General features: G+C 32.6%; 2 protein-coding genes across 4 annotated transcripts; both read left to right on the plus strand.

Moving 5' to 3' along the window:
* The first annotated feature begins 26 nt into the window (after positions 1-26).
* On the plus strand, positions 27-26,551 carry LOC129804719 (TOM1-like protein 2). 3 transcript variants are annotated; one of them, XM_055852274.1, is made up of 7 exons: positions 27-217; positions 11,038-11,489; positions 19,642-19,728; positions 19,821-20,450; positions 21,387-21,437; positions 25,336-25,558; positions 25,694-26,551. In XM_055852274.1, exons 1-6 carry the CDS (start codon positions 151-153, stop codon positions 25,555-25,557), a joined length of 1,509 nt encoding a protein of 502 aa, XP_055708249.1. In that variant the 5' UTR covers positions 27-150; the 3' UTR covers position 25,558; positions 25,694-26,551. The 3 variants fall into 3 exon arrangements, with proteins under 3 accessions (XP_055708249.1, XP_055708250.1, XP_055708251.1); XM_055852275.1 differs by lacking the exon at positions 21,387-21,437; XM_055852276.1 differs by lacking the exons at positions 21,387-21,437; positions 25,336-25,558; positions 25,694-26,551 and adding an exon at positions 20,738-20,781.
* Positions 14,606-15,661, plus strand: LOC129804725 (uncharacterized). Its single transcript, XM_055852285.1, has 2 exons — positions 14,606-14,712; positions 14,797-15,661. Exons 1-2 carry the CDS (start codon positions 14,647-14,649, stop codon positions 15,526-15,528), a joined length of 798 nt encoding a protein of 265 aa, XP_055708260.1. The 5' UTR covers positions 14,606-14,646; the 3' UTR covers positions 15,529-15,661.
* Positions 26,552-27,299: the final 748 nt, after the last annotated feature.

Here is a 27,299-nt window from a genome sequence, read left to right on the forward strand (position 1 = left end):
TAGGGAAATTTCCTGACAGCTGTCAAGGGGGTTTTGTTTTTATCGACATTTTGGCCCAGTGATTTTTCCTGGTGAAAAAAACTTTGTGTGGTTTTTTCGTGGCAATTTTTGCAGTGATAGAAAAGAATAAATTGTGTGTTTGTGTGTGAGATGGCATTCTTCAATGTTGGAGCACTGGGTGGAAATCCATTTTCCACCCAAGTCGGCCAGAGAATTGGTAAATTTCCCCCAAAGGAAGAAATAAAAAAACATTCCCCGCACTTCCATCTGTCACGAGTGTCTGAGATTGGGGCGAAAAATGACTCAGCTGCAAATTCCCTGCTAAATATTTTAATTCCCACGTCTCTATTTACACAAGCAAGTGTCTTATAAACAGGCCAATCTATCTCTTTGGTTCTTCTAGCGATAATTCCCACAAGAAATTAATTCTTGGAGGGAATCACAGAAAACTTCATGAGTCCTCCGGAAAGGGTGTGCAGGAGGATTGATAAGAAAAAACATACAGAGTGATACCAATACCCCTTTGTCTCAATTTGCGTTCTATTGATAAAATTGTCTCATAGCGTGACTCATACTTGCATAAGAGACACCTCCGTTTAATGAAAAACAGAGCTTCTGGGGAGTGTGGGATGCCTTCCGGAAAGGCAAAAGTGTCTCAACAGATTACTCATGGGCTGTTGAGCACAGTGAAGAAAATAGAGAATCACTTTGGGGCGTCATTTATCGACCTAAAATCATTATCACACGGCGTGAAAACGTCGCAATGCGAAGAACAAGAGCCATCAATTTAATTGTTGTTTGTTTCTGCCTCCAATTGGGCACACTTTATTGGATTTTCGTTCTCGAGGACTGGGAAGAGTATGAGACATGTTAGACAGAGTCTGGACAACTTGCTGGGCACACGCCACAAAGCAAGTTATTTTGGATGCGGGTGGAAGCTCTCCGTAAGGCTTGATTAGGCTTTAGTCATTAGGAATCTATAACGGGCTTCAGACCTAAGGCCCGCTTCAGACCTGAGACTTAGCCATATGGCTTAACTGCTCTAATTTCTTATCAATCAAGATTTTTTGGAAAAATTCATTTTAGGATTGGATTATTAAAGATAAATAACCTATAAGGTTCTCAAAAAGCAACAAAATTTCTCGCTATTTAGGATTTTGAGACCCTCGGGAACTAGGCTAAACCTCTAGTCTGAAGACAGCTTAATGCTCAGCCATATGGCTTAACTACTCTAATACCTTATCAGTCAAGATTTTTGAAAAATTTTGACTTAGGATTGGATTATTAAGGGCAAGTGTCCTATTGAATTTTGAAAAATAAATAAAATCGGTTTCAGTGTAAGGTTTTGAATCCCTCGGAAACTGGGCTAAACCTCTAGTCTGAAGACGGTCTATCCTTTAACACCTTTAACCCCTTTTACAATTAAAAAATGCTAATCCTAGATCCACAAAGAAAAATTGAATATTACAAAATTAAAATACATAAAACCTAAGCAATATTTTCTTTGAATTTTGAACTTATAGTAGGGGAGACTGGGGCAAAAAGTCACAAAACGGATATTTTATTTTTTTACAAGCTAACCCTAGCGCCCCAGAAATTTCTAATTAGTGCAGACTTATAGTAAATTTACTGCTCTACAACTTTGTGAAAATCATTTTCCTCTATTTTATAAGGAAATACATTTATCGAGCTGTTTTCTAAAAGGTAATTTTGTGATCATTCTCAAAAATGCTGGGGCAAATAGTATCAGGCATAAGATACTATCACATTTTGATTCGCTTTATTACAGGATTCCGTAAATTTAAGTAAAATACCGAGATTACATATTTTCATAGGAAATTTATTCTTCTACACCTTTGTAAAACACCGTTTTCTCTATCTGAATGAGAAAAGTGCTTTTCAAGTTATTTTAGAAAAATAAAACACACAAGAGACTGCTAATCGTTTGACCAATGTAAAGAAAAAGCGGCGAGACATGGTAATGACGTTTCTTTTCGCCGGGAGATATCAGAAATTACTTTGGCCTTTGTTACTTTTTGCTACATAGCTTTTGTTACTTTTTACCCCAAGTGGTCATTTTTAATAAAAGGATTTCTGGAGAAAAGAGTAAAATTCTAAAATAGATAGTGGTTTCGTATTCAAAGAGTCCAAATCATTTAGGTAATATTTACCAGTGCATCAAATTTTGGAAAATAAGTAGGTCAAAATTGATATCTGCTGTAAGGAAAACATTTTAAAATAGGGCTAAAAATTTCAATATTTTTTATTTTCTGAATCCGTGTTCGAATTCTAAGAAACTTCCTACTTTGAAGAAGGTAAATGGAGACCATCTATGGAAAAAAATTTAAGTCGCTATCTCTTTTATCTTGGAAGATATTGAATTTTGAAATTTTCGATTTGTGACTTTTTGCCCCAGTCTCCCCTATAATTAATAAACTTATCTAATTCGACAAAAGTAAGGTCATTTGAAGGGTTTAACTCTTTCGTCTCTTTTGGGACTATGAGTACCCAAAGCAGCATAATGAATATTCTGTGAAAAACAATGTTTTTTAATTATTTAGAACTGATAAAAATCCTATTCTTGTGGATGATTACAAACTATAAGGATGTCCAAATGTAAGATATTTTTTGTAGAACCTCAATTAATTCCTCAGCTTAGATATTTTTGATTAAAAAATGACGAAATTGGCTTGGAGCATATGCTGCGGTCCGGAAAGAGTTAAAGCTCCTCCATGATTCATATGCTTCTTCAAAGCTCTCTGCTCTGAAACCTTTTAGAAATACGATCTCATCGTTACTAACGGTGGTCTGTTGAACTTCCAATATTTTAGAAAGTTTAAATTCGTTTAAATTTAAGAAAAAACTTTTTGTTTTCTAAATACGAAAAGACAAAATCGTAAAGAGTAAAAATTATGAAGGTTTTTCGTTATTTGGTTAATTTACACGATTTTTGTTTGAATTGAAAAACCAGTCTTAAAATGTGACGTAAAAGCTGTAGCTTTCCAAAATACAAAATTCTGAAATACACAGAAATTTTTCCTCTTCCTCCAGCAATCTTGGGTGCTACCGTGAGGGTTGCTGAAATTGACACTTAAGAATTCGGGATTTTGACTATCGGAATTTTATCTTTCGGGAATTTGGCTTTTGAGATTTTGACTTTCGGAATTTTATCTTTCGGGATTTTAGCTTTTGAGATTTTGACTTTCGGGATTTTGGGTTTTCGGGAAATTGGAACTTTCGGGATTTTGGCTTTTCCTGATTTTGAATTTCAAGATTTTGGCTTTTCAGGAAACTGGCACTTTCGGGATTTTGACTTTTCTTGATTCTGGTACTTTCGGGATTTTGGCTATCTGGGATATTCGCTTTTGACTTTCGGAATTTTAGCTTTTCTTGATTTTGTCTTTCGTGATCTTGTTGGTATTTTTGTAATTATTATAAATATTTAAAACTAAATATAGCTCCAGCATGTCTATTCGATAAAGAAAATTTCCACATCTGCCTAAAACTATGAAAATCGGTTTAATATTTTTTGCAAATTTTTGAAAGAAATTACAGAAAAGTTCTGAGCATTCTCCAATCAATTTTTGATCAGTTTTCCTGGATTTTCTAAGGAAAATTGTTTTTTTTTTGGTATTTTTAATGAGCTTTCTATTTACTTAATCCACTTAATCCAACAGGTTCATCAAAATTGAGCTTAAATTCTTTTTAACACATTATCAGAACTTTCACTCAAGAAAAGCCCATTTGGCAATGTATTTTGATGGAAATATTTTCGTCTTTACAAATAGTTTGAAGTCATAAATAAAAATTTGTGGAAGTGGATTTACGGTGCATTTTAAATAGAAAGCTTATAAAAAAGTGCTAAAGAAAGTTGTAAAGAAAAATTAAAGCTTTGAACTCTTTTCTTAAAAAAAAGAGAGAAATAATAGTCACTGTACGGAAAACTAACACCGAGAAAAATTTTATGGGTAGTATTAATGTTTTTCTGGGTAAAATCAAATGAAATTATGGGTATTTTGGCCCCAATGGTAGAATACATTTGATTTTAAAGTATTTTTTGATTTAAATACAGATGACTTTTACTTCAAATATTTTTACATTTGATCTGAAAGGCAGTAATCATAGCCACAACAAATATATTTGTATTTATTTTGAATGGCACTGTATTTGAAAAGAAAACATGTCTTTTAAATCAAATACATTTGCACTTTATTTCTAAAGTGGATTTTAAACACTTTCATGGGTAGAATCAAAAATTTCTGGGTAACACTACCATAGTTTCAATAGTAGAAATATTTGTTTTAACCACGATTTACCATTAATTTAAATACACAATGGGTAAAATTAAAAATTTCCTTGGTATATTTAAATGTTCTTTACCATAGATTCAATGGCAAATATGTATGAGGAAATATGTATGAGGTATTTATTTCAAATATTTAAACATTCGCGCTAAAAGAAAAATTATTTATTCTCCGTATGAATGTAAAAATATTTGAAATTATTGTTATTACTTTCAAAATCAAAATTATTTCGTTTGTATTAAAAGAAAAGTCAATTGATTCGAATATTTACCCAGAATTTTTAACATTAAATGCAAAATATTCAATTTAAATAAATTCCATTTTTCTCGGTGAAGGAAAAAATTTATCAGCTTATCCGAATCACTTAAAAACCAATCAAAATCGGCATAAGATAGAGCCTTAAGCGCTATTTTTTTTTCAAGAAAAGATATTTAGATCCACGAGAACGTTTTTTGTGCCTTTATCTAAATTCTAAGTTCATCAAAATCGGTGTAGAAATTAATCAAAGAACAAAAGATCCTCTTTTGGCCAAACAGAGGCAGATGTGGAATTCAAAACTCACATCTCTATCTTTCTCAAATGTTTTGCATGTACCTATTCTTTGCCACTAAATTGAATTTAGTTGAATTGAATTGGCTCCTGAACACTTTTTGGTCATAAAATTTCATGAAATCTAAATTTTTATTCCTTTTGTTTCTCAAACTTGCCTATCAAAATCATATTGTTCTTTGTTTATGCTTCATTAGAAATCCAATTTAGATTTAAATGTGAAAGAGTAGGATAGATATAGGCAGAACGTTTAAGAAAGACGGAGACTGAAATTTCGGATTGCCATGCTTTTTTTAATCGATTTTCACAGATCTAGGCGGTAGGTAAATTTAAGTTTCATGGAATATTGATACGCAATTGTTCAATTAAGATTTTATCTAGCATATAATTAGAAAAAAGGTCAATCAAAAAGATTCATAATGGCTCTGACAAACCGTTTTAGATCAGGAAAATTTCATCAAATCAAGATTCACATCCCTTACTTTCTTGAAAGCTTTGCATATATCTATTATACTCTTTCGTACTCTTTCTTCTTCTTCTTTTGAACATCACACCAAATTAAATTGAATTCAATCCAATTTAGAGTCCGAAAGAGTTGGATAGACTTAGGCAAATCTTTCGAGAAGGAAAGGGATACGAATTTTGATTTCATGAAATTTTACCGATCTAAAAGGTGTGGCGAGGGCATAAAATTGAATATTCAACGTTAATAGCTATATCAGTGAACTTGTAAGCTTTTCTCGACTAATTGACCGAAATATTGATTGAATGCATAGATGAGGTCAACGAACAGTGGGAGTGGATGTTAAAAATGTCACTGGGAAGCCTTATCAATTCTCTCTCCTCGCATTTTCTCCTCGATTATTGACGCGAAAAAATGACTAGAGAAACACGATGAATAATTGAAACACCGGAGTGTCACCTTCAAAGTTAAACGCTCTCCGACTTTTATTTTTTTCTCTCTTCATTTTTCAACTCTTAATCGCTTTCATGTTATCATTCTTATCAAAGTGCTTTAATGACTCGCGAAAGCACGAAAGTCCAGAAAGTGACTAATAAAACCCCTTGAGACAATATTATTTAAAAGATGTTAAACACAAATATTTTACATGAAGAACTTGGGAAGAAAAAAAAACCCAGCTTTGATGGAAAGTTATTTTGCAACAAGCCACGGAAGAGTGATTTTTCCGCCTATTACTCAGTGGTCGAGACACCTAGAAGAAAAAGCAATGAAATTTTGCAAGACAGTTCTTTTACATTGACTGATTTTGTTGAAGAAATGCAATTTGACGCTACTTTCATCGTGTAATTGGAAGACAATAAATTGGAGGAGCGTGGGTGGATAAATAGACAAAAGAAGCTTTAGATTAGATAGAAGGAAAGAGTCTGTGAAATTGAGCAAAATACTCAAAATCCATTAGCTAATGAGGAGAGTTTGAGAAGTAACTGAAATGTAAGATAAAGTTCTTCTCTATTTAACTAAGTTTGATTTTAGATGAGAAGATAATGAATAGGAAATGAGAACTTAGAACTTTGTCAAACTCTTATTAAAATTAATTGTTCTGTTTGTCATTAAATAGTGTTTTTGCTAATCATGAAGAAGGAATGCTTATTATTCAATTAAGGGAAAGTTAAATTAACCAATCATTTTTCACAACTTTTCTTTAAGAAAAAAGCGTGAGCATTCCATAATAGTTTTTGTGCTTTTTATTAAATATAGTTCAAAATTTGCATATAAATGCAATTCCTGACGACAAAAAAAGGATTTTTACTTAACAGAGTTATTTTTTCGCCGTTCCACCACAATTTTCCACTTTGTTTCCATCTTTGTAACCACAATTTTCCACTCTGTTTTAAAACAATTTAAATTTTAAAACATATATTTTTTCATGAAATATTTAGAAAAATGGCACAAGAATGTAATGGATCCGGCACACCTTTTAGATCAGGAAAATTTCATGAAGTTGAAATTCGGATCCCATTCTTTCTCGCATGTTTTGCATATGTCTATCTCATTCTCTCGCACTCTTTTTCTTCTCTTAAACATCACTCCAAATTCAATTTAGCTCAATCGAATTTGGTATGTGAAAGAATGAGATATTCATATGCAAAATATGTGAGAAAGAAAGAGTTTCGAATTTCGACTTCATGAAATTTTCCTGATCTAAAAGGTGTGCCCGAGCCATAATATTCTAATTTCACCAAGGATTATTAAAAAAACTATCTTTATGGCACTGGGCACAGCTTTTATATCAAGAAAATTTCGTAAAATCGAAATTCATATCCTTCATATCCTTATCTTTCTACGATTGTTTGTATAAGTATCCTATTCTTTCGCACTTCGATGAAGAAGGTTTTGAACATCACACCAAATTTTATTTAGATCAATATAATTTTTAATGGGACAGGATGAGATGGACACGTATGTAATATGTTTGAAAGAGAGAGAAAAAGACGAGAACGTTATTTTACGAATTTTTCCTAAATTCGAAATTAGCATCCCTTTCTTTTTCAAATCCATTGTGCATGTCTATCTCATTCTCTTGCACTCTTCTTCTTCTATTTCTTCTAAACATCTAGCTCACTTGTTTTTGGAGTGCGAAAGAAAGAGATATATAGATTGGAGCATTACGGTAAAGTGATACAAGTTGGACCATGATACAAGTTGGACAATGGTACAAGTTGGACAGGGCTTTTTTTCTTAATAAATTTAGTGCTTCATTTTTATTTGTATATTTTTAATGCTTTAGTTTTTTAATTTGGTTCCTTGTGCTTAAAAAAAATTAGTACTGTATTTATCAAGAAAAAAATCCCTATCCAACTTGTACCGGCGAATTGTCCAACTTGTATCACTTTACCCTACTTCTCAATTCTGATATAAGGAAAATGAAATATTTAACTTAAAAATTTAGGGTTCAATTCAAGCTAAAGTTTTTCGAAAGCTTTCCCACTATTTGGCTTCCCAGGCTAGTTATCAACGATAATTTGGCGCTGGACGCATGGCATAAAGGGAAATGTACATTTTAAAAGCTCAAATGAGTAATATTCTGGAGAAATTTTCTAGAAATTCTAATGGCTCCGACAAACCTTTTAGATCAGGAAAATTTCATTAAATCAAGATTCACATCCCTTTCTTTCTTAAAAGTTTTGCATAAGTCTGTCCTACTCTTTTGCACTCTTCTTCTTCTTTTGAACATCACACCAAATTTAATTTAGTTCCGTCCAATTTTGAGACCGAAAGAAGGGAATAGACTTCTGCAAATCTTTCGATGAATATAGGGCTATGAATTTTGATTTTAAGAAATGATACTGAGCTGAAAGGTGTGTCGAAGGCAAAAAATTGAATTCGAGAGGATTTTTAAAGTTTGTATTAAAAAAAAAATGTTCCATATTTTTGTAAAATAAATTTTAATTTTTTGGAGGATAATGGATTAAAACTTCCATAGATGTCAATTAACTTGTAAAATTTCTAAATTAGAAACGTTGCTGAGTAATTTAGATAAATGAAGCGATGTGCAATTAAATTCTAATTTCTATACGAAAAAAATGGAAAATACGTAAGAAAAGGATTTATTATAAATCTCATAATGAATTAGTCCCTGACTGTATATATATGTTTCTAAATATATTAAAACAAGTTGAAACTCTTCTTTCTTCTCAACGAGAAAGTTAACAGGGGGCAGGGGGAGGGGTCATTAAAAAACAGAAGTCGATATCTCTTACCAATTAGGCTATAACTCTAGAATAGGCAAATAAAAAATGATTAAAATATGTGTACGGGCGGACAGCTTCACGCGCTCTTGGCTTTAAAAATTTACATTTTGAATAATAAATTGATTTGGAAATAGTGCTGTAATATTTTCAGATAGCCATAAAGATTAAATCCTCACAGAAAACATTTCGCCAGAAAACTATTCGTTCGTTTTCTTAAATAGTCTTGGACTAAAGTTGTACTATGTATTTATATAATTCAGTGGTGCTTATGAGATTAGCTTGGCAATCTTGTTCGCTCTTTTTAACCACTAAAAAGTTCGTAAAAGTTTGTACTTTTTGCACAACCATTGGTAGTAATTTCCCGTGACTTAACGAGCATTTCCTGTTCATTTACAAATATTTGTTTGTACATTTTTCTTTGCTTGGCATAACTTTACGAACAAATCACAAAATTTTACAAACATTTTTCTGTGTATACAAACAAATGCTTGTAAAAGAACAACAATACTCGTAAAGTGATCATGTTACGAACAATGTTCGTGAAAATAGTACAAACTTTTACGAACTTGTTTGACTGCTATACGATTTACGAACATTTTGTGAGTCCCCATTGGGAAGCTACAAATATTTACGAAAAATTTTATGAATATTTTTTTCTATGTACTTTGTTGCTGTGAAGATAGATGGTCTGCGAAAATACTCTGAAAAAAATATTTTGTTAAACGAACAAATTGATCTAGTTAAAATTTTGTCAAAAGGATGTTGTTCACCAATTTGACAAAATCTGTCGTCAAACTTTTAACAAATCCAGTTTGCTGCCGATTTGATAAAACTTTTCTATATTCTGTATGGAAGAACATCCTTATCACAAACTTTTCTTGTTAATTTGACTTTTTTTCAGAGTAGGGGGAAGCTTTGATGTTTCGCATATACGCTACCATCAAACACTTCGTATTTCTTCCGTATTCCTTTATGAATCTCACATATGGCTATATATTTTAATAGCTACTCTTAAATCCCACCTCTCCTGAAAAAATTGGGTGTCAAATTCTTTTTTCCTAGTTTTAGGAAACAAAAATTAAAAACAGGTGCAAAACTGTAATTTTAATGTGTAATATTTTGTACAATTTTGCACAATTTTTATCACTTTTTTTGGAAAACTACTATCACAGGATGTAGAGGGGTTATTAGGGTTTAAATTTGTATAAAAACCTCTTGGAATGAAGAAGGCCGTTTTTGTGGGTGGAAAAAAATTCGCAAACTTGACCCATATTCATCGATCGGATATTAAGAATTATTATGTATCGCATAGTGAATCTGGCAACACTATAATTTTAATGTTCTAACATAACCTCACTTGTGTGTTGCGGACGTCAAGATGCAACATAACCTTCAAATTTCCACATACATTTTGGGGTTGCCAAAGTGACATTTTCATGGAATTTGAAAATCAAAGAAAGAAAATGGATTCCTCAGTGTATAAAATTATGCCTTTTACAAATCTTCATAAAAGTAATATTAAAAGATATTATTCCTCACATAAACTATTTAATCAGATAGACTAGTGTTCCGTCTAAACAATGATGTGTAACTTTTAATGTCGGGTGCAAAATTTACGGTGAAAATGGGACGTTTTTGAGTGATGTAAATTATATGCGAAAATAGAAACTTGATTGAACTATCGGACAAATCGCCATTAAATTTTCATTTTCTTCTAGAGAAAAATGTGAGGATTTCCCAGGATTTTGTGAGATAGGATTTTGAACCTAGTAAGTAAGAGGTTTTTTTGGCATAGTTGGTGAATTGATACGGTTCGTGTTGTAGTCAGAAAAAATTACTTAACTTGGACATCATTTTTGTATGCGAAACATCAAAGCCTCCCCCTAGATAGAATAGAACTAACAATTTAATTGCAATTGCTTCAAATTTATTATTTACTATTTTTTTTTAAATGCAAGTGTTTTGCGTTTAGTAAAGGGAAGGATTTAAATTATTCATATGAGAATATGAGAAAATTATGGATTTTTATTTTATTGATTGAGTCTTTTTCTACGAAGTGGCATAATAGATTTTTGTAAGACAAGTAATACATTGAAATCTTTACTAACTTGCTAATTCTTAAAATCGAATGTGTTACTCATTTCTATTAACTTGCTCGCTTAGAGGCCAGTATTTGTTCAAATAAAAGCATTTAGGCAAGTTTATAGAGCAAACAAAGCACATTAAAAAATGAATGACAGAAACTACGCGCGTTAAGAGATAAATCTCAAATGTAAGTGAGTCATTTGAATGTTTAGGATAAGAATACTTTTGTATAAATGATTTCAACATTTATTTTTTGATTTTTGAGGTCACCATAATCATTTGGGGGGAAAATTCTTTTCTCAGTTAACAATCTCTAAAAGTTATCTAAGTATCTTGCTGAATTATGGTGCTAATGTGTTTTTGCCTATTTTTTTTGGGGTTGTAGAACAAGCAACAGATTCGAGTCTTGCATCGGAAAATTGGGCTCTGAATATGGAAATTTGCGATATGATCAATGAATCGAGTGATGCAGCTCGAGATGCCATGAAAGCCATCAGGAAGCGCCTGCAGCAGAATGCTGGCAAAAATTATACAGTGATCATGTACACATTGACAGTCTTGGAGACTTGTGTTAAAAATTGCGGGAAGGCTTTTCATGTGCTAGTAGCCAATAAGGAATTTATTCAGGAACTGGTTAAGCTCATTGGACCCAAGAATGATCCACCGGCTGTGGTGCAGGAGAAAGTGCTCAATCTCATTCAGATCTGGGCTGAGACATTCCGCACTCAGCCAGATCTCAATGGGGTGGTGCAGGTGTATCAGGAACTGAAGAATAAAGGCATTGAATTCCCAATGACAGATATGGATGCCATGGCACCAATTTACACGCCACATAGGGTGAGTTTTAATTTGCATTTTAACTATATTTATTTATGACTCTCAGTTACTTTTATGTAAATGTTTTACTGGGAAATTATCAAATATTTATGTTCTATCGAAAGGAAATAGCAAAATGGGATTTTTTTGGGTTAGGGATACCTAAAGGGAAATTTAAAAAAAATGATATTTTTGTATGCTCTTTATTTCTATTTTATAAAATATATAAGTCATCTAATTTTAATATCCAAAATAAAAAAATAACTAATAGATAAAAATCCAATCCTTGTGAATGATTACAAACTATAAGGATGTTCAAATGTGATGCGATTCTTTACCCCCAAAACCGGACTGAATTTAATTTTCACGCATTCCGAGTAGCAAACACTCCGAGATTACCTGCAAAGAATCTCAACTACCATAAGCTTATCTGGGCTCATCACTGGTCATTTTCCATTCTAAATAGTTTAAGTACAGAAAGCCAAGAAAAGAAAAAGAAAGTTCATTAAAATCGGTTAATAAAAATTAAGGATACAGTCCTTACAGGAGCGGTAGGTAGAAACCCATCGTTAGAAAGGTCTCTGATCTCAAATACGATTTACTAAAAAAAATAATTGAAATCGATTCATAAACACTGAAAGTACGATTCGGTCAAGACATTTTCTATTATAACTCTTTCGCGTCACACTTTTATTCAGCAAGTGATCAAATATAATAGTTCTGAGAGGAAAAAAAATTTCCATTGCGTGAAAACTCGGAAAAACCCCGGGTCATATATGACCCTATTGTCCTCAAGGAAAGTGTACGTACATACCATTTTCAAAATCTATATCACGGGCTTTTTAAGAGTTTTTTTTTTTGCTTGAAGTTATTAATTTGGCCAAAACCATGGCAAACTGGATTGTCTTGATGAACACTGTACTCCTGGTGTTCAAGGAATCTTTCTGGAAATCCCTTGACCAGTCACTGTCACAATATTTTGAGTGGTATTTGGCAAAAATAAACTTACCCACATATTTATTCACACACAAAACAATTGCACAATATCTGACGCTTGCAGAATACTCTAAAATATTGCAAAATATGTTATAATTCATCAGATATAAGATGAAATTTGCAGGAGCAAGGTATTTTCCTTCTGGATTTCACAAAGAAAAACAATGTCCCAACTGTCCCAACTGCATTGTTGACATGAAAACACTTTCATAAACTTTTACCCTTGCCGACAATAGGGTCATATATGACTCGGAAAATTCTACGCGCTTTTCTGGAAAATTGAAAGTAGTTTATTATATCAAAATATGCAATATACAATCTTTGGATATTCTATTTTGTGTTTCTAAAGAACTTTTTGCTGAAAAAAAATGAATATAAAGAATTTTGAAAGAAAAGTCATTTCATAAATTTCAAAATTCGTGACTTTTTATCTCAAATATTTTCTTTTCCTGAATATCTAGAGTCTGGAGTCTTGAGAAAATTAGTCAAGAATCTTACATCCTTCTATTATGATGTCGTGCACAAACCGATAGATTTCAATTATTATAAATAGTCAAAAAAATTATTTTTTCCCCGGGTCATATATGACCCTAATGACGCGAAAGAGTTAAGATCTGAAAAAAGGGGTGATCAGCCATTGAACATCTAACCTATCTTTTCTTTCTTTACCTGAGCGTTCAAAGGTGCTCTCTTAAATCTCCCTTAATTCCTGCTCACTTTTTTTATCCTAATTGCCCTATAAATAGAGATCTCTTAAACTTCTATTACAATATTTCTTGGATTTTCTACTAACAGGTAATTACTTTCATCAACTTTTCAAAGATCAATCCTACTCGTGTTCGTCCTTCAGAAATCTTTGTCTCTATTTTCTATCCTATAAATAAATTCCTCTTGTGACATATAATCTAGTTTTCTTCTAATTTTACTTACAAAATCTTTCAATTTCTGCAATCAATCTCTTAGCGTCCTTTGCAGCAGAATTCCCTCTAAAAACTGACACCTCTACGCTTCTTTTCTATCTGGCAACTCTTAACCATAAAAGCAACTCTAATCTATAAAGGCTGACCCCCATAATTATTTAAATTCAAATTTAGAATCTGCAATACAACCGAATGGGTTGTCTTTGGATTTGTTGGAGAGGTCTTCGAATTTTTGGTAAATTTCAACCGGTTCCAATCGGTTATGAACCGGTAATGAACCGATAACTCATTTTTATCCGAAATTCAAACTTGTTTGTTATACGACTATTTTGGGTGATCTTTTGAGTGATTTATAAATTAGTTCATATCAGTTATGATCCGGTAAATTATAAAGAAATTATTCAGTGAAAAACTTTGCGAAATCCTTGAAATTGTGAACACTAAGCTTTTCTTTCGTGAATTAGACCAATAAAGATCTTTAAGTTAATTTATGCTAAGCTACTTTTGGGGTAATAGCATTTAAATAATGTCACGAATTCGGCCATTTTGCAAAGCATGAAACACTTTACCATCCCTTTTGTTGTCTTAAAATTGAATGGTGATTCTACAAAGATCAAATTTGTGCAAAAAATCTATTAGACAAAATTTTACCTGCAAATCCTTTGCTGGTTGATTTGTTACAGCTTGAGATCATTCTTTCCCTTGGAATTAATATACTTTCCGGGTACCGCGAATACATAGGCTTAAATATTCAGAATATATGTATTGCATTAAATTAAGAATATATCTTACAGAAAAACAAAAAATTTACATTACCTTTGGAACATTAAAAAAAGAAGATAGTGCAGTGCTTGTAAATGCAATTTTTTCATGTACAATTGTCTGACTTATCGCGATTTTGTTGTCGAAGAAAATAGCACATGTCCTGTTCTTAAATGTTTTAATTTTTTGATGAGAAATTGTTAATTTTTGAGAAAATTATAAATTTTTGTGAAAATGGTAATTTTGAGAAATAGTTACATATTGATAAAGATACCCTGAATGCAAAAGAAAATGAAAATGTGTTTTCTGTGACTACCAGACCATTTCAATGTATTATTAAAAAAATTAAAAAAAAGTTTAAATTTAAATGACATACACGAGGTGATGAATAAAAGTGATAAGGATGTCTTTTGTTGGGTATAAAAAGGCGATTCCTTGGAAAGTTCTTCATCAGTTTGCCTTCAGTGAGTGAATAGAAAACTGTCTATTTTCTTTTAAACATGAAGTTTTACGGAATTATTCTTCTGGTTGGTATTCTCTGTGCTTTTGACTGTGCAAATGCCAAGGTAAGTTATTTTTGATTAAAGAATATTTTCAGAGGATTTCTATTTTTTGTTGTGGATATTTCTGTTGGACTGTTCACTCTGTAGGCTCAAGGACCAGATCAACGTGTTTACCATGGAGACTACAATGCAGTAAATGATGTAGACAGAAAAACTTATCCTGCCCTTGTAGTTGTTACTGATGGAGCAAGTGTACTTTCTAATTGTACTTCTAATATCATCTCACTGAATTATGTTCTTACCCACTTGAGTTGCCTTGATTTTGAGGAAACTGCTACCTTGGTGAGAACAGTCTCATCAATTGGATTTACTGGTCAATACCATGAAACTACTATACTAAATGTTGTACAAATTAGCGATTGTATCGCTCTTGGGGAACTAGCGAACCCTTTTCCTGCTACTGCAGGAGAATTTACACCGGTTGCTCTTCCACCTGCTGACTTGGCATTAGATGAGGACTGTGGAGTAGTAGATTTTACGCTTGCTGGATACAGAGATGCAGACTCAAATGATGATGCTACTGTTTCAAGTACTGTAGCATTCTTGGGAGACTTCCGAAAGATATGTCGATCTTCGTGCCGTCCCTTCTATTCTGTCCTATCACCAACGGATGTTTTTTGTGCACAAGGTCAGGGAGATTATGCAGCTTGTGGTGCTGATCTAGGTGCTGGTTTGGTATATCAAGATACTAGTGTCACTCCTGCCCAAGATAAAATTTATGGAATACTATCAGAAAATCTGGGTTGCGGAAACAATATTGCTGTTTATTGTTTCGTTCCTAGATATGTTGAAGCTATTGAAGGTGTCATCGGTGCCTAACACTGAAGTCAAATTGTCAAAAACTGCACACTTATGACGACATATGCAATGAAAATTATCTAGGAAAAAATTATATAATATTGTACCAATGGTGATGGGTTATATGGCAATCAAATAAAGCATGCATGTTAAATGTTTTTTTTTTACTTTGATAATTTTTAAGGTCAGTACGAAACTAAAATCCTTACTCCGGTAAAGGGTATATTTAGGTGAGATTCTAAACTAAACTTACTGCAATCCGTAAAAAAATCTCAAGTCCTCTGATCGCTTCCAAACTGTTCAAAGATGAACATGGATACACAACATTCAAATATTTTAAGAAATTGTTCAATGTTTATTAAAGCCCACTTCAAGCACATGTTAATGGTGTAGGGACTTTATCATCAAAATTTACAGCGAATCCCGATACATCCTGTGAGGGAACTATCATCAAACAAGTCCTTTAGACTAAAAAGGCAGAAAATCTTCATCTTCCTTCTCAGAATGTTGATAGGATCCGTTAAAAGACTGAACTATTAGAATAGAATATTGAGTATTGTTGAGTGATTACAATGCCCAAGGATGGGGCATGTTATTTCCCTTACTATAAGGACCAAAGGAACTGGACTAGACTCAATATATTTTCTATATCCTTAACTAATAGGACAATAGAGTCTCGTTCATTAAGGACCCATAGTTTCCTTAATATATCAAAATCACTTTGTGCAATTTGCTCTTAAAAACCTCTAAAGTTATCGATATTTGACTTGAAATTTCAAGGACTTCTAGAATGAATCCTGGAATAAAATTTGTATTAGAGTATTTCTGGGTCTCTTAATTCCAAGGATTCATACATAGAATCCAAATCATCTTTACAATTTAGCTAATATAAATGAAAAAAAGTTATGATGTTTTCCAAATCATAAGAGCAAAATTGTACATTTTTAAGGCTAAATTTAACACATTTACAAAGGTAAATTCGAACTTTGACCTATGGCAAACTATTTTTGAACTATTCAAAAAGATGTTTGCTAAATCAAAATTATAAAAAAATCAATAGTTTAAGAACTATTGAAGATTAAAAATATCTTAATTTCACATCAGTAATTGGGTCACCCGGCAATGGTGAAAAGCGACACCGGGAAGTGCAAACAAAGCATGCAATCAGTCAGCAAAAATTTAGTAAATAAGAAAATTATGTCATTAAAATTGCATATTTAGGTTTGGGTCATATTTGATATTGAATGCTTGAAGTGGGATATCAAATTTTGTATAAAAGCTTTAAAATTTTTCCTAATAAATTAGACTAAAGCCAGCAATCAACAAGGTGTTTCACTACCGGCAGCAGAGTACAGCGGCATTACTCTTAGAAAGAGCAAGTGCCTTAATGACTTTGCCAGGGCTTTTCTCTCACCATCCAGGGTCTTTCTGATCATCGGCACTTGCGTGCCTAAATAATCAACAGCCCAGCTCCAATTGCCTCCAGTGGCAATTCAGAATCGGCTTTCAGTGAGATTCCTAGTGAATTTTCTGCTGATATCCTGCATTGAGGCTCCCCCTAGCCTACACAGTAAAAAATAAGTACCACTATAATAGTAGGTAATTTTTGACATCTCTATTATAGTGGTAATTTTGGGAAAAGTGTAATTTTTAAAACGTGTAATCTTCAGCGTGTAATGTTTTTTTTTGCGTGTAATATCCAGCGTGTAATGTTTTTCCGTGTAATTTTCAGAATGTAATTTTCAAAAATGTGTAAAAAGGAGCGTGTAAAATTAAAAAACGTGTAATTTCTAGCGTGTAATTTTATTTTTCCTAAAAAAAATCTTTTCACAATTTTTCGCTCTTCGTTTATTGGTTATCCATGTCCAGCATCAAAAGCCTCGTTTATGTGGAAGGATTTCTTTTTTGAGGATGCAATTTTGGTGATCTGTAAATTAGAAAAAAACAATCAGTTTTTAGACGGAAAATAGAAATTTAAGATTCGCAGGTCCAGGAGCGACATAGACGCAATTGTGGAAAGATTAAGAAGATGATAAGAAAAAAAACTAACCTTAGGGGGCTGCTTGCTTCCTTCGTCAGATATTCCTCCATGCACATCTTCCTAATTGCTGCATTCCAGCTTCTATTCGTTCTATCAGCAGTCTTTCATTTCGTCTGGTTGTCCATCTCCGTGATCCAGTTCCCTATGTACATATAAAATAAGCTTAATTAAATGAAAGTCACCCACAGAAGTAAATGCCCTATAAACAGGGTACTAAGGGATATCGTTCCCGGAACTACACAATCGTAATCGTAGAAGTTAAATAGCGGAAAAAATACGCTTCAAACTTTCACTGGAACTTGGGAGGATCAATGAGTGATGGATTTTAGACTCACTAAGAGCACAGGAGGGCCCCACGGGGTAGAAACACTGAGGGAAATCGTCTATTCCGGGAATAGAATGTGGAATTGTGACAAGTTGCAACATGTTCAATACCCGTTGAAATATATGCAGATTTTCACACTGTATTTCTTAAAGATTGGACTGACGGACTGATGATCACAAGGGATGGTTATTGTGGGGGCCACCACTGGCAGAAAACTGCCCTTTGGACCAGAAATCCGAGGCAAAATATGTACAAATAGAATGCAACTGAAAGTGACGCCACGTAAATTTCAACACTGGATTTTTTCCACAATCACTCACATAAAACTTTGAAAATTCACACTAGCAGGAGTACTCCACTTTTTTCTTGAGGGATTTGTTCTTTTTTGCAAAATTAGAAGCTATAAAACTCAAAAAACTAAAGAAAATACTCACCGAGGTGGATGCTTCCAGCAGCTGTCAAACTATAATGGCGATTTTACACGTTTTTGAGTACATGCACCAAATTTTACACGTTGTTGAATATTTACCACTTTTTAAGTGACACTATTCCACTTGAATAGTGGTAAAAATTACATGTTTGAATTACACGCTGAAAATTTTTACACAAATTATTTTTTACACAAAGTTTACCATTTTAATAGTGGTAAAAATCAAAATTTACAATTTTTTTAGTGGTAATTTGGAAATTACATGTTATTTTTTTTTACACGATTTTTTACTGTGTAGTTTCTGCCCTTCCCCAGAGAGGCAACTCATTGTTGCCTATAACAGGTGGCATTTCTGCCTTGATACCTGAGGCCTTTGGCCAACCATTAGAGGCTGTCGAAGGACGCCGGGGACAACTCAACCAGGATCCGCAGACTAGGAAGCTCCTGGAGCCACTCGAAGAGCAGGGAATTATTTTGAGCTATTCGGAATAATTTCCTCCTCTAGCCTGAGCTCTGCTCAAGGCGGAGCTTGGACACAAACACTCAGCCTCTAAGACATGGATCGGTTTCAAATTTTAGTTAGCTGAGCTTTTTTCAATAAAAAATTGGTGCCAAAACCGAACTAGTGATTTAAATGCTATTAGCTCAAAAGTACTTTCACACCATTTACTGTTTACCGATTCCAAAATTTTGTTGAGTTGCTCCTGAGTGCAAGATTTGTTCTTATTCCTGGTCTTTTCTCTTTTCCCATTTAAAACAATAAGAAAATCTCTCCAAAAAAATTATATATATTTCCGGAGTTTCCTATTGAAGCATTTGCAGACACTTAAGAAAAATCCTTTTTGTTCACGAAATAGGTAAATATTTCATTTGAAAACTTCACGTACAGTTAACAATAAAGATTAGCACTTAATTTAACTAAAATTAGCCAGAAATATGACATAAATGTTAAACAAAACGAATAAACAACAGTCACTTTATTGTGTTTTTCAATAGAAAACATGGTCGATCTATGAAAAATTCAATGGTGAAAAGATACACTTTTAATTTTTCTGAGAACTTGACAAATTAAAATTTGTGAATATGAATGGATTTTCGCTTTATTTGGAGCTAAATTATGTAAATAATGAAACTGAGGTATAGAAAATATATAAATATAGTAATTTAGTACTGTATTTATCATGAAAACAGTGACGTTTCCATTTGGAGTAGCGAAAAAATTCCATTTGAAGCAGGTTTTGAATTAGCTTAATTTACCCTACTTGAGAGTTACATTAAATTAAAGCTATTTAGAACAAAATTGGAACGATTTTGTAAGTGAATTTTTGTTAATTTTAGAGTGTTCCCGATGGGGTAACAACTGCTGCAACTGTTACAAATTCTCCGCAACATACAACTGTTGCTGTTCCGACCACAGGAACCATGGTAAAGTTATAAGAATCATGTGATAATCTCATAGAAATATGAGCTAATTCGCATGGTCTGTTTTTCTTTTTTTTTTGTTGATGTGACCACAGATGACGACTCCTATGTCTCTGTCAGCCGACCAGGTGGCTAAACTCCAGTCAGAACTGGATATTGTGACAGTGAATATGTCGATTTTGGGTGAAATGTTGAGTGAACTGAAGCCTGGGCAAGAGGATCCGTCTGATCATAAATTGCTGACAGATCTGGCTCACACGTGCCGAGAGATGCAGGGGCGGATTGTTGAGTTGATCGGCAAGGTGAATCACGATGAGATCACCGCTGAGTTGCTGCGCATCAATGATGAGCTCAACAATCTTTTCCTGCGGTATTCGCGTTTTGAGAAGAATCGCGATTCAAAGGCGGCTGTGACGCCGTCAGCCATTCTGGGTGCGGCCATGGGAGTGCCTCCGGCAGAGGAGGGAGCTGCTGCGGCGGCCAAGGATTCACTCATTGATCTGAGTGATGAGGCTGCAGGAGGACTTTCGCAGCAGTTCTCAGGGATGGGAATGGGTGAGACAAAAGTGTCACAGATTAGCAGTGTACAGGCACAATCGGGATCTGTGGCACAGCAGAAGGATGTGGATGAATTTGATATGCTGGCACAGTCAAGGAATGTCAGTGAACAGGTTAAGGGAACGCCCCAGAAGGATGTTGTGAGCTTGAAAGGACCACAAGAATTGGTAAGTCAACCATTTCTATAACTGTTTTATTATTCCCAAAGTTTTTTTGTCAGTGTGAAATATTTTTTTTATTTTTTAAATTTTCTAATGCTTGTTTTAATAATTAAAAAAAAAAACTCCTAAGGTTTTACTTTAAAATTCAATTATGAGAAAAATATTTTATTTACTTATTTTTTATATTTATGAATATTTTTTTTACTTTAAAATTACTGACACACTTCCTGTATTATGTTTCTTTTCATTTTTCGATGTCTCTCTACTTTTTACGTTCTTTTGGTTGATTTTAGAATGTGAAAGAGGTAAGAAGTAAATGATGTTATGTACAAAAAAACCTACCCCAATATCCAATTCACAGGAAACAAAATGATCAATTTCATTTTAAATAAGAAAATGATCGTCAACCAATAGGAATTGGCCATTTTCAAAATGGCCGAAACTGCACGGCTTCCTATTGGTTGATTCGTTTTTCCTTTCAAAAGTGGCTCTGATATTTTTGTTAAATGTGAATTTAAAAAAAAAATCTATCTTTTTCATCTCAAATATGATCATAAGACACTTTCTGTTTTGTCCAATCTTCAATAAATCACTGCAAAATCACATTCTACAAAAACCACAACATTTTTTCCACAGACTATTGCGGGATTTCATAAAAGTGTGTCTTATTTTAGGTTCTTTCTTTTTTTATCCTACCTAAATGTACATTTTATGTGCTTTTGTACTTCTTCTATTCCATAGAATTTTTAGCAAGAAAAACACTGCAACACAATTTATTTGTTAACTATTCAAAGATTTATTTTTTATTGAGATTGACAGTGACTATGAACATTTTTACACACACTGGCTCTCGATGTTTCTGTAGTTTTTGGCAAATTTTCTGTTTTACAGCCTTTTTTTGCAAAGAAATATTATTATTTCACTGTTGTGTGTCCCCCACAGAATGCCAGAGAATCAGAATTTGACGAAATGGCAGCATGGTTAGAACACAATGTAAGTCTATTGAACATTTTTGCATACTCAAAAAGGAGGATTTCGTGTGATTTTTTAAAAATTGTTTTTTTGCTGTTGAAAAATTATTTGAGGGACTAAAACATCTTCGCAAACGAGATTTTTTTTTGAAAACCTTTATTATAATTCTTATATAAAGATCTTAGAAAATTTCTAAGGACGTGAAGGGGATTCGAACCCAGGGCATATGTACATACAGACTTATAGAGCTCTAGCAAATTAACTTATTACAAGTTCCGTTTGTAATTAGATTACTTACGATTATAATGTTAGAGAAAATGACGTCGTGGCATTTACCTTTTTTTCTGTCAATCTGTCATAGGGCTAGAAGTAAAAGGGTATTAGATAGTGTCTTCAAGTCTTCGGTGACCCTCTCATAATTTAAGATATCCTGTACATTCAATTCAATTAGAGTTAGAAATTTAACCATTTCCGTTGAAAAATAAGCCCTTCAGAATGGTTAAACATTGACTTTTGAAAATTCAATATGGCGATTTTTTTAAATTATAGGTATATTGACAATATGTTCATCTAGCCAGACAGACTATTCCAGGCCTGAGCTAAAAGAAAAGCCGAATTGAATTTGGTGGTGTCTGTTGGCATTCTTCGAAATGCCGCGAAAATTCACGTAGAGAAAATGAGAGGTTTTTAATGTGAAAATTGTTTAATTCCTTAGAGTTAAGTCATTTTCACAAGAAAATCCTATTAATAATTTAGTTGAATACAGTTATTTGGATTAATTGTGGATAATTGTCGATATTACAACAAAAACATTGGGATGAAATTTTGAGCTGGAAGACTCATATTCTTTTGAGCTGTCCCAAAATTCTGGATAGGTTTGAGAAAAATCCTTTTGTACAACACTATTTTGGTTAATAAGGAATGCAAAAGTATATATTACAAGAAGGGACACGACCTGCTAATAAGAATAAAATAGAGAAGAAAATATTTTGTCGCATTTCAGAGATTTTTTGCAGTTGAATTGCGCGCGATTTAAGAACTTTCCATTTGAAGTGATATTTGAAATCAATTTCTTTGTTTTTTCTGCAAGATTGAAGTAAAAGGGTGTGTAGTGAACAGCTATCCGTCTTCCGACAAAGACATCAAGAAGACAATTTTTTTCTATGAGTTTTTATTTTTGTTATGTCTTTTTGGCGCAAAAATATTTATCATGGTAACGTGAATGAGCACAATTAGTGTTACCAATATGGCTATCTGTAATTTTCATTAAAATTATTTCCGATATTACACGACTTAACGAGCACAGGTCTGGACTATTCCTAAAAGAAATTCAGACCGATAAAATCCAGCTAGTCGGTCTGGGCTATTAGGTATTTGAAAATATATAGAACAATTATTTGTTTATAATCCGAATATTTTATGTTTTCGAAAATCATGCATGTTGAAACTGCCCCATTCTGGGACAGTATATGCTAATTTGATCTTCTAATTTTCAAAATCTTAGTTCAATGCCCTCTCAAATCGTTTTTTTGGGTTTATTTGACAGATCTGTAATTTTAAAAAAAATAGGATGGTTATGTATACACCGACATAAACAAGGAATTAGTAATGAGTAGCTCTGTTCAGTAATAAGCCTTCGAAGAGTCAAAACCACTCCAAAGCCAAACCAAACCTATTCAAAAACACCGAAAGCATAAAGTGCAATAAGTTCCCATATTCGTCGCTTTATCGTTGATTGTTCTACCGGTTCTACCATTTCGAATTTTGGTATTCTTGACACTTCAGTCATCAACAATGTTAACGTTAGTGTGTAAACGTTTGCTGCGAAAGTTTTTTGTGTAGTTTTGTGGAATTTCAGAGTGGTAGAACGTTTGAATTGCAATTTCAATTTTAGGTAAGTTCTCTCTGATATACCTTCGAATCGGTATAGAAAAAATCTGAACCGGAGAGAGCTCTCAAATCGGGAAGGTTATTACTGAACAAAAGGAGTATGTGCATTACGTGAGTTGTTCGAACTCTGAATTGATTTGACTGGAATTCTAAATTTCACTCTAAAATCGAACGAATTTTGATTCGAAATTTCCCTTCCGAAATAAAACGATCTCACTGTTTTTTCGAGCATCTAAGTTCTTAAAAAATCGACGATTTTTTTTTATAATTGAAAAATATTAAGTACTATCAGTGCGTTTTCTCAAGAATTTTCACGGTTTTTACCAAGGATATCTTCAAAAATTTCGTTTGCTGCATAGAGTTGTTAATTGAGTTAATTGACGAATTGCATTTTTGTTTTACTAGATTCGGTTTCTTCCTTGTGAAATTGTAAAATTTGTTATCTGAATATTGAAAATGAAATTTTTCATAGACTCTAGCTGTCTAAAGTCATTTAAATAAAAATTAAATAAATATTATTTTGCTTATAAAGTAACTCACGACATCTCTTTAAATTCATGTTAACATTAATATAAAACGCTGCGGTAAGACTAATTTCATAGAGAGGATGAGATTCCCATCTCTTCTTTACCACTTGTTCTTTATCAACCATTTTATTATTTACTTTATATTCTTTTAATTTCTATTTGATTACTTGCGATGCCATATAACAACTCCGAAACGTTTCGAAATAAAATAAAAAGCCTGCCAGATTTTCTGTCTAAGTCGAGAAAAAATTAGAGTATTATAGCAGCTAACTGAGAGAGATTTTATTAATCAGAAACCACAAGGGGAGATTACCCAAGACTCACTGGTGCTATAGCACAAAATAGGGTGCATTTTTATGCGCTCGTAGAAGTAGGCTGTATCTAGGGGGAGATTCGGATTCCAAAGCTCAATTTCGAAATAAAGGTTCCTCACTGAGCTTTATTCCTGTGTATCAGCGTATAAAATTCCCTCTCCGAAAGCTGTGTGTTCGAATATTTTTACAGTCCAGTAGGGGAATTCTGTAAATTTAGTAGCAATGTTACACGTGATTTCGAAACCTGGCAATGCCAATTAAGCTTTTTCTCATATCACAAGAGTTCTAAAATGCAATTAATTGATGTTTAATAAAATCTCTATTTAATTATATTATGCAAATATAGTCCATCTTGGTTGATTTACTAATATTCATTGTTATTTGAATTGTTAGAAATCTCAAATATGTAACTTCTGACAATGATACGTGAATTGAAATAGGAATGTCACCGCTACAGAATCACATTTTCGAAAAAGCTTACCTAAGATTCGAACACAATTTGTCATGGCATTATACTAGAGAGTTACAGAATTCCCCTTCGTGTATTTTAATTCAGCTTTTTAGAAAATTCGAAATTCTACGTTTAGCATACTCACGTTGAGAAATTTTTAATCGAAAGAATTTCTGTTTCCTTTCAATTTAAAGATTTTGAACAAGTTTTTTTTAGGATTAACTGGGTTAAAAGCAATGAGGCTATTTACACCGCCGCATTAGATTAGGATTGAACTGTTTTAAAACCGGATTTAGGATAATTAAGTCTTAATCTAAGGCTGCAATCTAAACGATATCATTGAGGTCATTTAGTAGACTGTCGTATTAGATTCTGACTGAATTGTTCCAAAAACCGATTTTGGGACAATGCAATCTCAATCCAATGCGACGGTGTAAATGGCCTCAATGATAACCCAGGTGCACTGCAATAACAACAAAAATGACTTTTTTGTATTAAAAATATATTTGTTTAAAATACAATCTAGATCTACGAAATCCTTCTATTTGTGTGTACATGTTCTTGTCTATACACAAAATTTTAACACATTGGCCATGTTTTAAACTAATTATTTGCTGTTTGTGTGAACATTGAGTTTTCGTTGTAATTTTGTGATTTTGTCCAAAAAGAAAATTTGTTTTGTTTCTCGCGGGAAATTTACGGGAAAATCGATGGTAATGCATGATGAAATTTTTTAGCCCACCTCGGACAGTAAGCCTAGAATGACGAGTAAGGAGTTTGATCGTTTTTTGGCGGAACGAGTAGCCGCTGCCGAGAATTTGCCCAGCATTCCTAGCCAGACGGGTTCCATTGGAACCGCGGCTGCCGCGACAAATGGTTCAGCCGCCTCGGCGACTCCCACGACAGCCCCGCGACACAATAAATCCCGCAAAGATGAAGACGGTTTAATTGCACTTTGAGGTGAATAAGTGAGGGTACTTTTTTTTGTTGAGAGATGGATGGAGGAACAGAGTGAAAGACAAAGTGCTTGAACTATTGTTTTTTTTTTTGTATAGAAGACAAAAGTAATTTTAAAGGAACTTTTTTTTCCAATAGACTTCACAGGATATTCTATCGTCGTAAAAAGAAACTGAACCACTGGCACTGATGCAATTTAGTAAAATTCCAGATTATTTTTCATGTCCATTTATAAAAGCAAATAACAAGAAAGAATTGTTTTAATCACACTCTAAAAAAAGAACAGTAATGAGAGAAATTTTTAGAAAAGAAAAGAGAAAGAAAAATACAATAAATAACCAAAGATTTACAATATATTGAATGATAAATTGATGGTGAAAAAAAAATGGGGAAAACTAATTTTTGTTGTTGTTATTGCATAAAGAATAATTTTATATTGAACGTAAAGGAAGAGTCCTTAAAGCATTTCTTTCTCACGAAAGTCGTGTGAAGCCTTTCCAAAAATAAAGGCATTTTTTTTATATAATTTAAAAGTAATACAAAATGATTGATAGAAAATCTTAAAATTGATCATCACATTTTAAAATTAAAATATTCCTAAATTTTAACAAAAATAATAATTTGGAGATATTAACTTTTAGAGATTTTTTATAATACTTTTACTGAGAAAGACTATTTCAGAAATAAAATATTGCTGTATTATTTTATACTGGGAAAGAAAAAAAAACATTGTAAATTAAAAAAAAATATCGTTGAAATGTATTGTGGAAAAAAAATTAAGGTATAGAAACTTAAGTCGCATGAGAAAAGATTTAAGGGGGAAAAGTAAATTGAAAAGGTACGAAAGAAAAAAAGTATTTATTACTAATTAAAAAAAAATATAATTCATAAACTTATGAATGTATAATCCAGAGATAAAAAAAAACTAAAAATTGTATTATATCTGTATGATTATTTATATTGTGCACGAAAATAATAAAAAAAGAATATTAAAAATAGATTTTTTCTCATAGAATTCTTTTTTATTAATAATAACATTGTAGAGCGACAAATGTTTTGTATTTTTTTCCTTTTCATTAGCCATATACATAGTTTTTTTTTATTTTTCACAATATTCTTTTATAATATTTTTTCCATTATTGCAGAACAGCTTATTTTTTTCACCTCTTCGTTCTATGATTGTAAATATACATGTACAATATATCATTATGATGATTTCTACTTATTTAATGCTACTTTTTTTCTTTTAGTATTTTTTTCTCATTCTTTGAATTTTCTTGGTTTTTGAAATATGCAATGAATTGATAAAATTTATTAATTTTATTCTTCGTTATTTTTTTATCCTTTCTTGGTTGCCTTTTTGAGGAATAAATCCTTCAATTGTGTGATAATTTGAATGGTGAACTTTTAGAAGGGATTACTTTTAAAGACGTGGTAAGTTCTTAGATTTTAGGAGTTAACCTCTCTTTAAATTGTGCATTTCGACCGCTCAGAATAAGAAACGAACAACTCGCAGTAGGCAAATTTTACAGGGGAGCGATTTGAAGCTGAGATTTTAAATGCAGAGTATAGGATTTTTTAAAATTTGAAAACTCTATAACTTTTAAAATAATTATCTTTCAAGTATAATATTCATAGGGAAGGTAGAGGGTATAAAGAAGTATCCAAAAGCGAATATAACGAATTTTGTAAAAAAATCGAGTTATTCGACTCATATTCTGAGTGGTCGATTTATACTTTTTCA

Source organism: Phlebotomus papatasi, chromosome 2 (genome assembly GCF_024763615.1).
Source record: "Phlebotomus papatasi isolate M1 chromosome 2, Ppap_2.1, whole genome shotgun sequence".
Lineage (NCBI taxonomy): Eukaryota > Metazoa > Arthropoda > Insecta > Diptera > Psychodidae > Phlebotomus > Phlebotomus papatasi.

Bases quoted from the DNA above. Each gene is read 5' to 3' on its own strand.
- LOC129804719 (XM_055852274.1), top strand. From the start codon at position 151: ATGGCATTCTTCAATGTTGGAGCACTGGGTGGAAATCCATTTTCCACC. The intron at 218-11,037 runs GTAAATTTCCCC...TTGGGGTTGTAG, and splicing joins CCAAGTCGGCCAGAGAATTG to AACAAGCAACAGATTCGAGT. The intron at 11,490-19,641 runs GTGAGTTTTAAT...TGTTAATTTTAG, and splicing joins CAATTTACACGCCACATAGG to AGTGTTCCCGATGGGGTAAC.
- LOC129804725 (XM_055852285.1), top strand. From the start codon at position 14,647: ATGAAGTTTTACGGAATTATTCTTCTGGTTGGTATTCTCTGTGCTTTT. The intron at 14,713-14,796 runs GTAAGTTATTTT...TTCACTCTGTAG, and splicing joins TTGACTGTGCAAATGCCAAG to GCTCAAGGACCAGATCAACG.